Below are 13,031 nucleotides of genomic sequence, written 5' to 3'. Positions count from 1 at the left end.
GATAATAAAAACCAGGAATCATATGCCAGAGTCCACAAGGAAAAGGAAGAGAAGTCAAAGTCTCCTAGCTGTATACACATCATCTACCTTAACCATAGCCACCAGTGCTTTTAGCCAACAAGGCACAGATCCAAGCAAAGCAGGCAGCAGAGTTGCTTCACAATGCAGGTACCCAAATCTAGCCTTGAACTCTGCTCAAACCTGGTGCTGTTCCTTTGGCAGGATTTCTAAAACATCTCTCTTGCCTTAACTTCTGAGCTCTCTTTGTCAGATAATAATAGAGCAAGCCAGGAATGCTTTTGTATGTCTTTTTTAAAGGGGGCCAACTGGAAAGACAGAGGGGTATGGGGGAGCAGGGTATATCCAAAGCCTCTGAAGACATAGTTATGAATCTACCTGACAAACTTTGGCAAACTACTTTATAGTCAGCTATTAAACCTTCAAAGGAAGTAAAGACAAAGAGGTACTTGACATGCTAAGTATCTAAGACTTTGTTACCTTAATAGATTGCATTTCAAGAAAAGCTTAAAAATTTATTTTTTAGATAAATCTTTAATTGATAATTCAGAGGTTTCATAGAATAGTAGTGTTTGGAAGTGATTGGGAAAGATAATGACACACATTTTCCTTTGATGCCACCGACACAGCTAATAGCGCTCCAAGCTCATTACATCTTCACCATGTTTGTTGACAGTGGATGTGCTTGGAGCCACACTAACGCAGAAATTCATTGTTTCATAAGGTAAGCAGAGGCTTTTTCTTTTTCTGATTAAATTCCTTATATTTCCATTTATAATTAAAAGTTCAAATAAGTATTAAATATGGTTCTATGTTTAAATTTCAGTACTCTGTATTAAACTAAATGCAAATTTTATCATAGGTGTAATTCTTGCTCTTGATTATCTACTGTTCTTGCTAAACTTCTGTTCATGCTAACCTTTTAAATTCCTCTTCTGAGGCATAGCCACCATATCCCTTTGCTATTTGTTTTATTGTCATCTTGTGCTCGTATTGGGGACAGAGGAATATAAAAACTTGAAATTTCAACAATACTTGGGAGACTTTTCCCTGATGGTTAAGATAACTTTTTCTTGGATCACAGTTTTCAATGACTTCAGTTACTGGTAACAGACTTGCCTTTTAGGTTCCTCTGGCAACAAGTAAAAAATACTGATTTGTGAAGTTAGAAAACGCAAATTTTAAAAAAGAACAGAAAAACAAAACAGGCAACTTTCTTAATATGAAACTAAATAAGATAAAAATCAAGGACAATGTGAAACAAATAATATACAAACTTTTATTCAAAGATATTCAAGAAAGACATGTTTTGGTCATTTTAAAGTGAGATTAATTGAAGATCTCAGAAAAACTGTATTTGATCAACACATATGGCTACTCACAGAAAGTTCTCTCTTCTGTTAATAGCAGCTAAATTTATACACACAGAAAAAATTCTTAAGACCATGCAATTCAGTTGAATTCCATACATTCATTATATTCATCAAAAACCTGCAGTAATGTTCATGCCAGAGTGTTACTTTAAGAAAAAAATAAAAAATACACACCAAAACATGACCGAGATTAAACTAAAGAAAATAATAAATAAGCATAATTTATATTTTATTTAAAAAAGTTTGGCATCACACATATTCAAGTGTGTTACACCATGTTCATTCCTCAGAAGTGGCATTTTAAAGTGTTAAGCATTGTTAAATATCAAAAAATACAACTCTGTTTTACAATGTAGTACTGGCATAATTCAAAGTACTGTGCCAATTATAAATAGTATAATCAAGTTTCAAACATCTTTTCAAACATATTTAAAGGAAAGCATATAGACACACATTTATATGCACACAATTTATTATACTCATGTAATCAAAGATATTTTATAAAAGCAAACAGTTTTATCCCTCAGCTAGTTTGTATACTTACACAGATTTTAATACCTGTTCAAAGATTTTCAGTTCCTGTGTATACAGATTTTCAGGAGAAGGAATAAAGATAAAATTTAATTTTACAAGAACACACATTACTTTATCGTCCTTCACAAAATAATCCGTAGTCATTCGAGGTTGGTAAGAACTAGTCTTTAAGAAAGCAACTGTTGTCTAAAGACTACAGAATAAGTACTGTAGTCCCGGTTTCTTATTAAAATTCAGTCAGCTGCTGCTCATTGCAGAAAAAGCCTATGCAGTGCTTCTACCAAAAATAATCTTCAGTATCTGAGGCCTATTAAGGCAGCCGATCTGATCTTCTGCTGAGACTTAAAGAGCAGCCACAAGTGGAGAAGTGCTAGACTCTGAGTCGCTTCAGAAATACTTGGTGAAGCCTGCTTTTCGTGTATAAATAGGCCAAAAAGATCCTTCCGGCTCATAATGGTTTATCAATAACTGTGACCCCTGAGCAAAGAAAGAAGGAAAACAAGTCACAGGCAGCATTTTGTACCTCTGAGAAAAGAGTGAATTCTCTATTACTGAAACAGGGACTGAAGGAAACATGGAGTTTCAAGGGTTCTTTCTTCAACCTGAATACTACTATCATTTTAATCTAGATGACAGTGAAATCTCTGCTTAGTTATGGACCAGAACTACATCAGATTACTTAATCCAGAACTATTCTTTTGCTCTTTCTGGTTATAATTAAGGGAAAATAATTTTACTTACGAAATATCAAAATCCACCTAATACTCAAAGGGACACAAGAAACTTTGGGGGGTGATGGATATTTTCATTATCTTGATTGTGATGGTGGGTGCATGGGTATATACATATGTCAAAACTAATAAAACTGTACACTTTAAATATACACGATTCTATGTCAGTTATAGCTCAATAAAAAGCTATTAGAAATTTCACCTAATTTTGAGCCATGTTATTCTGGGAGCCTACTGTATATAGCTAATACGGCTAATTTGTATAAACTCTTTTCTCTCCACTACTGGGTCAATATTTAGAACGAATATTAGAATTCAAAACAATATGCATACGTATCTATCATCAGAATAATATGCAGCATACAACTTTAAAGACTCACCATTATATTCATTAAAGATTACTACTATTTCTCTTACAAAGAGAATGGACCAAAAAATGGTATTTTATAATTCACCCAGTGCTATGCCTAAGTAAGAAAAATTATTCCACAATTTCATACCATACTATCACATGGCACCCTGCCAGGAGGGATGCTGCAGTAGTCATTTTCTTGGATATCTGAGTAATGAAAGCCTTGCCACAGAGTGAACTCCACTCTACTACATACAGATTTTAGCCATATTTAATTTTATTATATGATTCTGCACTAGAAAGGTTTGGGATTTTGAATTCAAATGACTGTAGAATGACAAAACAATACCAATGCTTTATTTTAGAATATATACATCCAATATTAATTGAGAAAATTCTCCTTAGAACATTCTTAATATAAAAATCATGATGACGTAATTTTTTTCATCTAACAGAAGACTAAGAAAATTAGACAATTATTACCTGCGTAACTTCTCCCTGTGCTCATACAAGATGACACAACTGTCCATTTATCAGTCGTTGGATTATAATATTCTACAGATGCCAAGTTACAGGAACCATCATCCCCGCCAACTACATATAACAGACCATTAACTGCACAAACTCCTTTAGAAAAATTATGCAGAGAGAAAACAATTATTTTAAAAATTTGGTTAAATATAAATATCCCTATATGTATTTCGTGAGGTGATCCAGACACTAATTTCCTTGAAAAGGGGCAAGAAGAGAACATGGTGAACATGAGAACAATTCCCTTTATATTTGACAGTCTAATAGCACTTCCAAGCTCCTCCTCGTTCCATTTATGCAGTAGTTGTTTTATACAGGTATTGTTTCAATTATCTTCATAATAACCTTACTTTATAGATCAGAAACTATTTTAATTCTTACTTTGTTTAAAAAAAAATTAAAGGTCAAAAAGTTTAGTTAACTCTCCCAAAGTTAGCTTCTTAGAAAATCCTAAAGAAAAAATATGAATTGATAGAAGGTAAAAATGATTCTGAATTCTGAAATGATACTGAATGGTTAACTATTTTATCTCCTGTAAAAGGAGAGAAAAGTATTGTTTAGTTCATTATTACTAGAATAACTCATTTTTTTTGCAAAAATTCAAAATATCTAGAAAAGTATATATAAAAAAAGATCACCTCTAATTCTGTACGAATTAGAATAATGACCACTGAAATTCTGATCGATACTCTTGCTGACTCTTAACCATGCATATATACTCAGATACTTCTTTTTTTAATCTTAAAGTTGCTTATACTACACACACTACTTTATTACCCACTCCCAAACAACATATTAGACATTTCCCTAGGTTAAATAAATACAGATCTACATAATGTTTAATGGCTGCATAGTATTCCATCCATAATACCATAATGTAATTGTCTTTTGCTGATAGATATTAAGTTCTTTTCAGTTTTTTTGCTCTTATCAATGATGTTGCAATAAACAAGGATCCCTCTTGCATACTTTTTTGCATACTTATGCAACTGTTTTCTAAATATGAATTTTTACAAAGAAAACGGAGTTAAAAAATAAACTTGTAAAAGCTCTTTATTTTAATATATACTTTAAAAGCATATTTTAAATAATTTCAAATAAGGTTCAGAGCTAACTGGTACCAGAGAGCATCAACACATCCAGAAGGATGGTGCCCACACACTGGTTTCTGTAGTTTTGTAGATGGTTTTGCTAACATAATTAACAGATGCTTGTAGATTTTTAACATAACAAAGTAATGAGTCCAAATCTCTATACAACATTTAAAAGTGCACTACCAATAGTATCTTTTTTTTTTTTTTTAAGATTTTATTTATTTATTTAAGAGAGAGCGAGAGAGCACAAGCAGGGGGAGTGGCAGAGGGAGAGAGAGAAACAGGTCCCTGCTGAGCAGGGAGCCCCGATGTGGGGCTCAACGTGGGGCTCAATCCCAGGACCCTGAGATCATGACCTGTGCCAAAGGCAGATGCTTAACTGAGCCACCCAGGTGCCCCAGCAATAGTATCTTCTGTACAAATGAAATAGATCTTCTCTACTCAAACTCAGTTGTGCTACTCTTCTAATCTCTTCACAAGAAGCAAACTCGTATCATTCTAATGTAGTTCAACTGCTTAAAAAGCAAGAGCAAGATGATAGTTCTACATATACCAATTACTGCCTTATTCTTCTAGCTAGAAGAAATGAGCTAATTTTGATTTGAAAGCAATAAAACATATGTAGAGGGGGGAAAATCAGATTATTCCAGTGTTTAGGAAAATAATGAAAGCTCAAAAGGCAAATAAATGTCCTAATCCAGCAAGGCACATGCACATATTACTGTGGCTTTTCTAACCTAATATGTATTGGGATCAAACACTTATTCTTCTTAGGGCCCAGATTTGTGGGTACCACGGTTCTGGACTATCTACAGCCAAGAGATTTTTAGTACCTCACCAAATACAGTTGACTGGATGAAGGAAAAAGTCCTTGCAGTCCCACATACTTAGTCTCCCCTCATAATCACATCGACTTAATTAGAAATTTTTTAAAAATAAAGAGAAATTAAGAAGAGCATTTTTGCGGGGATGGAGGGTGCATCTTGCAAAATCATCCAGTGGTATACAGTACAATGAGTTTGAGAATCATGAGGAACTTATTTTGGACTATGGGAAATGGCATGAAGATAATGGCATTTTATTTATTTATTTATTTTTATTATTATTATTTTTTAAAGATTTTATTTATTTGACAGAGACAGCCAGCGAGAGAGGGAACACAAGCAGGGGGAGTGGGAGAGGAAGAAGCAGCCTCCTAGTGTAAGAGCCTGATGTGGGGCTCGATCCCAGAACGCTGGGATCACACCCTGAGCCGAAGGCAGACACTTAACGACTGCGCCATCCAGGCACCCCGATAATGGCATTTCAAAGACAACTAGCATTTCCTGAAAAGACTAGCTATCCTGAATCTGTTTTCCATTTTTACTTCCCTTCCATGGGTCTTCTTTTTATGTAGTTAGTTCCCTAACCTTGAAGACCTCAGCTTTCTTAAAATTACTTGCTGTTGTAGGGGACTGCGTGGCTCAGTCAATGAAGTATCCACCTCTTCATTTCGGCTCAGGTCATGATCTCAGGGTTCTGGGATCGAGCCCTACATCAGACTCCATGCTCAGTGGGGAGTCTGCTTGAGGATTTCTCTCCCTCTCCCTCTGCCCTTCCCTCTGCTTATGCTCTCTCTCTCTCTCTAAAATAAATAAATCTTTAAAAAATATTACTTATTGTTGATATTGTTTAGCTTCCCCAATTTTAGAAATCATGAACTATATTAAATTACGGTTAGCTTCTTCAAGCTTCAGATTCAGATAAACAACTAGCTTTTAACCTAGTATAAATTTTACTCAACCAGACTAAATTCCCTAAGGACTGGGAACTCCAGTACATGGTATGTACTCAAAAATATCTGTGGTAAGAATGAATGAATTTAAGCATCAAATATAGAGGGCTCTTCTTCCAATTTAGTCTACATCATCACCAAAAAGTAGCTACTAAGCTAGGCATTCACTATATAGGATTACCACATAAGTTTCTGTCTTTAAAGAGCTATCCATTAGAAAACCAAAATCAGTAAAAGAAGAATGAAAATATACAGCAATACTAGTGAAACTCTGAATACAAATCAATATAAATTCCATAACCGTAAGCTAGACAGATACCTGCATTTCTTCTGCACATGTTCATATCTGCAACCTGTCTCCATGTATTGGTCGTGGGATCATACACTTCAACACTTTTTCGGACTAAAGGACCATCATGACCCCCAACAGCATACAGTAAGTTGTTTAACACACCAACACCTATAAAACACAAAGAACCAAACTATAGTAGAGTAAAAGAGAAAAGAAATTTTTGTAACATATTAGAGTTTATTCAAATGACTTGTAAAAGTCAATATTAAAGCACACAAGAAATGGAAATGAATAGATTTGACAAATGAGAATCTCAAGAACTATTCTTCTAAAAAAAGGCATGTCAAATAGAATAAAAATAATATGAGGGTGAAACACAGAGAGGGAAGTCCTTTAACATAATGCTTTTGAAACCAACTTTCATGGTAAAAGCAAACCAGTATTAAAGCACAAAACTTTTAAGAAAATGGATATGAAGAGACTTGATTATTAAGTTCAATAAGAACTAAGAACAAAAACTAAAAGGATGCCAAACAATACAAATAATTAAGTGATACAAGAAGCCTTTAATATAGCACTTAGGAATTTTACAAAGTGATATTTAAATATAGCTATCTACCACTACCTGCATAATTCAAAAGACATTTAACAGTGTCATTAAAATCAGTTTACATAATATATTTTCTGGTAATACAAAGAAGCCAGTGAATCATTTCACTTGTTTAATTCTTTTCCATAGTTTTTTTGTGCTTTAATCTAAATGAGTTTCCTACATACCGGCTCCGCTGCGTCTGGTGCTCATTTCTGCTATATAGGTCCACTCATTTGTTGTAGCATTATAGCATTCTACTGTGCTAAGACATTGACGTGAAGCTCCATCATACCCCCCTACAGCATAGAGCAAGCCTAAACATGGAATCACAAAGAAAGCCGAATTCATGAAAAGCTATTTTTTCAAGGCATAAAGTATTTTCCTCCACAGTAGCAGTTTCCCTTTTATTACTGATTTTTATAAACTATCAAGATCTTGCCTAATGGTGATCGAAGGAGTTACCAAACCACTGCAGAGTATATCTGATGATATTAGTTTAACATTGTCATCAATAAATCTGAATAACAGAACAAAGTACATTCATCGCATTTTTGGATAACATTATTCAGTAAGTGAACACCATCGTGGGAAACAATTAAATATCTTGGTAATCTTAGTAAAATGGGAAAAAAGTTAAATCAAGAATTAGTACCAGTATACAGTGGAATGTTATTTGGTGATAAAAAGAAATGAGGTACTAGTAAATGCTACAACACAGATGAACCCCGAAAACATTATTTTAAATCAAAGAAGCCAGCCATAAAAGATCACATACTGTATTATTTCATTAATATGAAATGTCCAAAATTGGGAAAGTTATATAGAGACGAAGTAGATTAGTGGCTGCTGAGGTCGGGGGGATGGGGCTGACAGCTAAGGGGAGTGGGGCTACTTCTTGGGGGAATAAAAATGTTCTAAAATGAATTGTGGTGATGTGTGCACACTGAATTGTACATTTTAAATAGGTGAATTGTATGATATGTGAATTATATCGCAATAAACCTGTTTTAAGACAAAAGAATTATACCCAAAGTGGGGAGGGGGTGAGAACCCACAAATCTGCCCAAGCAGAAAAAGAAAAATCACACCAAAAAATAATAGTTAGAGCCTTTCAAATTAAGCTCTTTTGGTGGACAAGGCAGGATATAAATAAATAATTGTGGCAACCCATCCTCTTAAATGTGAAACAGCCTTTCTCCAGAAAGAAAATTTTGTGCATGTCATCTGATTTGTTCCCTAAACAACTGCATTAAGATCAGTTAGCAGTTTTATATAGGTTACAAACAGAGAGAGAGAAAAACCAGAAAGGGGTGAAGAAGAGGACAGAGGGAGAGGAGAAGGGGGAGAATGAGGGCTTCCACAGGTTAGTTTATATACCCAAGCTAATTTTCAAAAAATTCTAAAATTTTACAGTGGCTCTGCCTTTCCTTTTTTAAATGATCGTTTGCTTGCCCATTTAGAAAACTGGTGTTCAGATTATTCCAATAACCTAAGTTCACTCCTAGCAATCAAGCCTTACGTGCCTGGAAACGTTCACCTGAAACAACTGTCAGCACCCACCTCCGACAACACCGACACCCACGCTGCTCCTCCTTGTGTTCATTGGAGCCACGTGAAACCACTCATTAGACTTTATATTATATGCTTCCACAGATGATAAACCTGTAATAAAGCACAATGCTCTTCATTTCCTCCTCTAAAAAAAAAAAGGTGAAGTAACTGTTCCTTTACATATATTATTAGGGAAAAGTACTTCAGGTGTGTTAAATTGGACTAAATTAAAAGAGGAAAATGGTGGAATGCAAATGTATCAATTACATGATACACAGGACTAGCCCCTTTTCTGCTGGGCTCCTACCCAAGCTACTGACACTTCTTAGCTTTTTAAACGTGGTAAGAGGAGTGACAGTGATGCATAAAGAAAATTTATATACTAAGTATACTTAGTACTCTTCCACTATTTAAAAAACTCTGTTTTTTAAATTTTATTTATTTACTTGAGAGAGAGAAAGACTGAGCACACAGTGGCAGAGGGAGAAGCAGAGTCCCCACTGAACAGGGAGCCTAATGTGGGGCTCGATCCCGGGATCATGACCTGAGCCGAAGGCAGAGGCTTAACTGACTGAGCCACCAAGGCGCCCCTTAAAAGAACTCTTGATGGAGTTTTTAAGCTTATCTTTATAATACCTGTTAAAACACTCAAACGTCTCCTAATTTTGCCACAATTTGTTCCCTAAACATGACTGCTATGTTAATTCTAATGCAACACAGAAAAGACCAAAAGGAAGTTACCTGTACTGCCATCAAAGCCTCCCACGGCATATAACAACCCATTCAATACAGCGGCCCCCAAAGTGCTTCTACGGTCCCTCATGTTAGCAACGCTGGTCCACTGATCTTTCACGGGGTCGTAGGAATCTACAGTGCGGACTCTCAAGGAGCCATTAAAGCCACCGACAGCAAAAACGAGCCCGGCCATGTAGACCATCCCTGCAAAAGAAATCCAGCAGTTAATGATGGATATGCAACCAGACTTCCACACTATCTAAAGGCTGAGTTCCAGGAAGTCCACAACTGTTGTCAGAATATAAGTTGCTCTTAGGAGAATGCTGACTGAACAGAACTCTATTCACTAGCAAGAATATCTAACCACTAAATTGTCCTCCTTTCTCAGATTATTAAAAAATGCAATGCTGTGGGCTGAGGTATTATTTTGACTCTTGGCTTTTTCAAATATTTATTTACAGACTTAAATACTGAGGCAATATTTGCCAACTACTTAAACCTGTATACAGCTCCCACAGCTTTCCATTTTTGATCTTCTACTCTATATGTTTATACTCAATTTGCATAATGTACTCCTGGTTTATCATGTTAGCTAAATCAGGGGTTGTGATTATTTTTTGTAGAACCTATGAGCTAGGAATGGTTTTTAAATTTTTTAATGGTTGAAAACACCACCAAAAGAAAAATATTTTGTGACACAGAATACACGAAACTCAAATTTCTGCAGCCATAAATAAAGTCTTACCAGAACACAGCCCCACTCATTCATTTATGTAGTGCCTGTGACTGGATCGCACTGGAGTGGTACCTGAGTTGTGACAGAGACCGCATAACCCACAAAGCCTAAAATACTTACTCTCTGGTCCTTTAAGAAGTTTGCTGACCCTGGGCAAATGAGAGGTTATGGAATCCCTGGATGGAGAAGCCAAATTGCTAGCCTCTGGGTTTAATCACCTTTTCACTTTTTAAACTTCTTCCTACGGTTGTCCTGATCTGAGAAGCCCCTCTCACCATCCACTCCGCTTCAAGTTTCAAGTCCCAGTGAAAGTTCCACATTCTCTATGAGGCATTCCACCAGCCACTTTAGCCTGAAGGGATTACCTCTAGCTCCTGAACCCCTTCCCCCAGAGCAAATAATACCTAGATAGTGCATTTGAGGTTAGTAAATCTTGCACAGTCTGCATTATCAACACTTTACACCGTTCAAAGTGTTATTGTTCTTCAATTCTGTAGTTCTTATGTCACGAGTCAGCTTGGGGGCAGGCACTGTGCCTCACAGTTCTCTGAATCCAGTCGGAAGATCAGGAATCACCAGTCCCAAGTGTTCAATGCTTCATAAGATGTCGTCAAGCAAGGCATATACCACGACCCCCGACTGTCTTTCCCTCTGGTGCTTTATCCCCCAGCTCCCAAAATATGTATGGATGTGCAGTCCTTCCTATGGCACGAAGACTCTTTACAGTTCAAATGAAACTGCCTGTGTTGGCTGCTTTCTGTCAGGGAAAGGAATGACTTTTCAGTCCCTGGTTCAATGAGGAAATGAATACTCCAGCTACTTTCCAGTAAATCTGGAAAGAGCTTTGAGAAGAGCTGTGGGCAACAGGCAACTTAGGTAGGCAGAGAACTAATGAATGATGAGAATAACCCCTGAATTTCCTGAGTGCCCTTGAAAGTGAAAATGTGGTAGATCTCCTGGGAGGGCCTGGGTGGCCAGGGAGCAGTGAACATAGCAGGCAGTACGTTTCAGCATGAAAATGTCCTATATCCCAAATCATAAGGAACACTGGGGAATGTTCACTGTGGGGATTTGGGCCATTGCAATGTTCATTTTCTCTATGAACAAAAATCTATCATCTCTCAGAGATACACAGTATGCTTACCAAGTGCTAGGGTATTTCAGGTGACAAGGAAGAAAACAATACATGAGTCCAAACACTCTGGGTGGAACAGAGGGTGAACTAAAAGAACTGATACTCCCCAAAGTTACAGGGAAGCACCCAGAAGTTTGAGTAATTTGGCCAGAACAGTTAAAGGGCACCAACTCTCATCTCAAGTGGGTGGGGAGACACATTGTGCTTTCACCAGGGCACAATGAAGGTAAAATTTACACATGAACAGTACACTTCGGGATGGACCCAGTCGAATGAGTTATGGTGCAATAAAAAGGAAACTGAATCAGGAATCAGATATGAAGTAAGAAACCAGTTATAAATATCATGGAAGACTCCAACAGTAACAATGAGATACCTAAGAATAAACTTGCCAAAAAACATACAGAACTATACAAAGAAAATGTTAAAAATCTACTGAAGACGATGCAAGTCCTATCAGCAGTCATGTAACTAGTCCCATCATATCTTAAATTATAAAGCACAGTAATTATAATGATAACTGCTCTGTTTTGATGCATAAATAGACAAGATGAGTCAATGGAACAGAATATTTAGAATAAAACCAAGTAAATGTAGAAACTTAGTATATGATAAAGGTAGCATTTTTTTCTTCTGTCTTTGATCAGGTCTTTATTCAAAGAAGCTGTCCAAAATGATTTGACTTTCATAGAATAAACATAAATTTTTAGGCAGCAGGCTTCTCCACGGTGGGCTTCTTTTCTGCAGGCTTCTTGTCAGCTGCTGGTTTCTTGGTAGCTGCGGCCTTTTTCCCCAGCACAGGTTTCTTCTGCTTCTTCACACCAACAGCCTTCCTTCCTTTCTTCCCTACCACAGGCTTCTTGCCTGGAACCCCTTTCTCATCTGATTTCGCTTCTAAGGAAAAGGCAGCATTTCAAATGAATGGAAATAGCTGGATTAGCCAATAAAAAATCTTCGGACAACTGGGTATCATTAAAAAAACAAATTCCACATCTTACTTCTTATATCAAAATAAAGTCTAGATGTTTTTGATGTGAATATAAAAATTAAAAATTAAAACTCTGCAGATACTAGAAAAATTCGTATTTTAAAAATACAATTTTGTTTTAGGAGAGAAACCTAGCAGACACCACCTTAACCAAGTGACTGAGGTTAACATCACCAGAAATAATCATGATAACCTCCATCTAATCATGAGAAAACATCAAACCCGAAACTGAGAGTCATTCTTCAGAACACCTGACCAAAGAATCAAGGGCACGAAAGACAAGGAAAGACAATGGAGCTGGGAGGCCTGGGTAGCTCAGTCGGTTAAGCATCTGCCTTCGGCTCAGGTCATGATCCTAGGGTCCTGGGATCGAGTCCTGCATCGGGCTCCCTGCTCAGCAGGGAGCCTGCTTCTCCCTCTGCCTCTCCCCTGGTTGTGCGTGTGTGCTCTCTCTCTCTCTGACAAATAAATAAATAAATAAAATCTTTAAAAAAAAAAAGATTACAGAGCTATCACAGATCAGAAGAGACTAAGAAAATACAACAATTAAATGCACTATGGGATTCTGAAACAGAATAAGGACATTAATGAAAAA

At 36.5% G+C, this 13,031-nt stretch overlaps 1 protein-coding gene and 1 long non-coding RNA gene across 2 annotated transcripts in view; one reads left to right on the top strand and one right to left on the bottom strand.

Annotated features, from left to right (window-relative positions):
* On the top strand, positions 1 to 12,698 carry LOC148109092 (uncharacterized). The gene is made up of 3 exons (XR_015726516.1): positions 1 to 168; positions 648 to 742; positions 12,559 to 12,698. It is a non-coding gene; the product is annotated as an uncharacterized LOC148109092 (long non-coding RNA).
* The window catches only part of KLHL2 (kelch like family member 2), a 96,429-nt gene continuing 84,675 nt past the window's right edge, over positions 1,278 to 13,031 (bottom strand). Inside the window, exons 10-15 of the mRNA XM_045798697.2 lie at positions 9,584 to 9,781; positions 8,852 to 8,953; positions 7,477 to 7,605; positions 6,727 to 6,867; positions 3,492 to 3,635; positions 1,278 to 2,402 (exon numbers count right to left, since the gene is read on the bottom strand). Coding sequence (XP_045654653.1) covers positions 2,374 to 2,402; positions 3,492 to 3,635; positions 6,727 to 6,867; positions 7,477 to 7,605; positions 8,852 to 8,953; positions 9,584 to 9,781 — 743 coding nt within the window. The 3' untranslated portion in view covers positions 1,278 to 2,373. The remainder of the gene's footprint in view (positions 2,403 to 3,491; positions 3,636 to 6,726; positions 6,868 to 7,476; positions 7,606 to 8,851; positions 8,954 to 9,583; positions 9,782 to 13,031) is intronic.

This window comes from Ursus americanus, chromosome 13 (genome assembly GCF_024610735.1).
Source record: "Ursus americanus isolate L20-20 chromosome 13, mUrsAme1.1.p, whole genome shotgun sequence".
Lineage (NCBI taxonomy): Eukaryota > Metazoa > Chordata > Mammalia > Carnivora > Ursidae > Ursus > Ursus americanus.
This window is presented reverse-complemented; position numbering and strand designations above follow the sequence as displayed.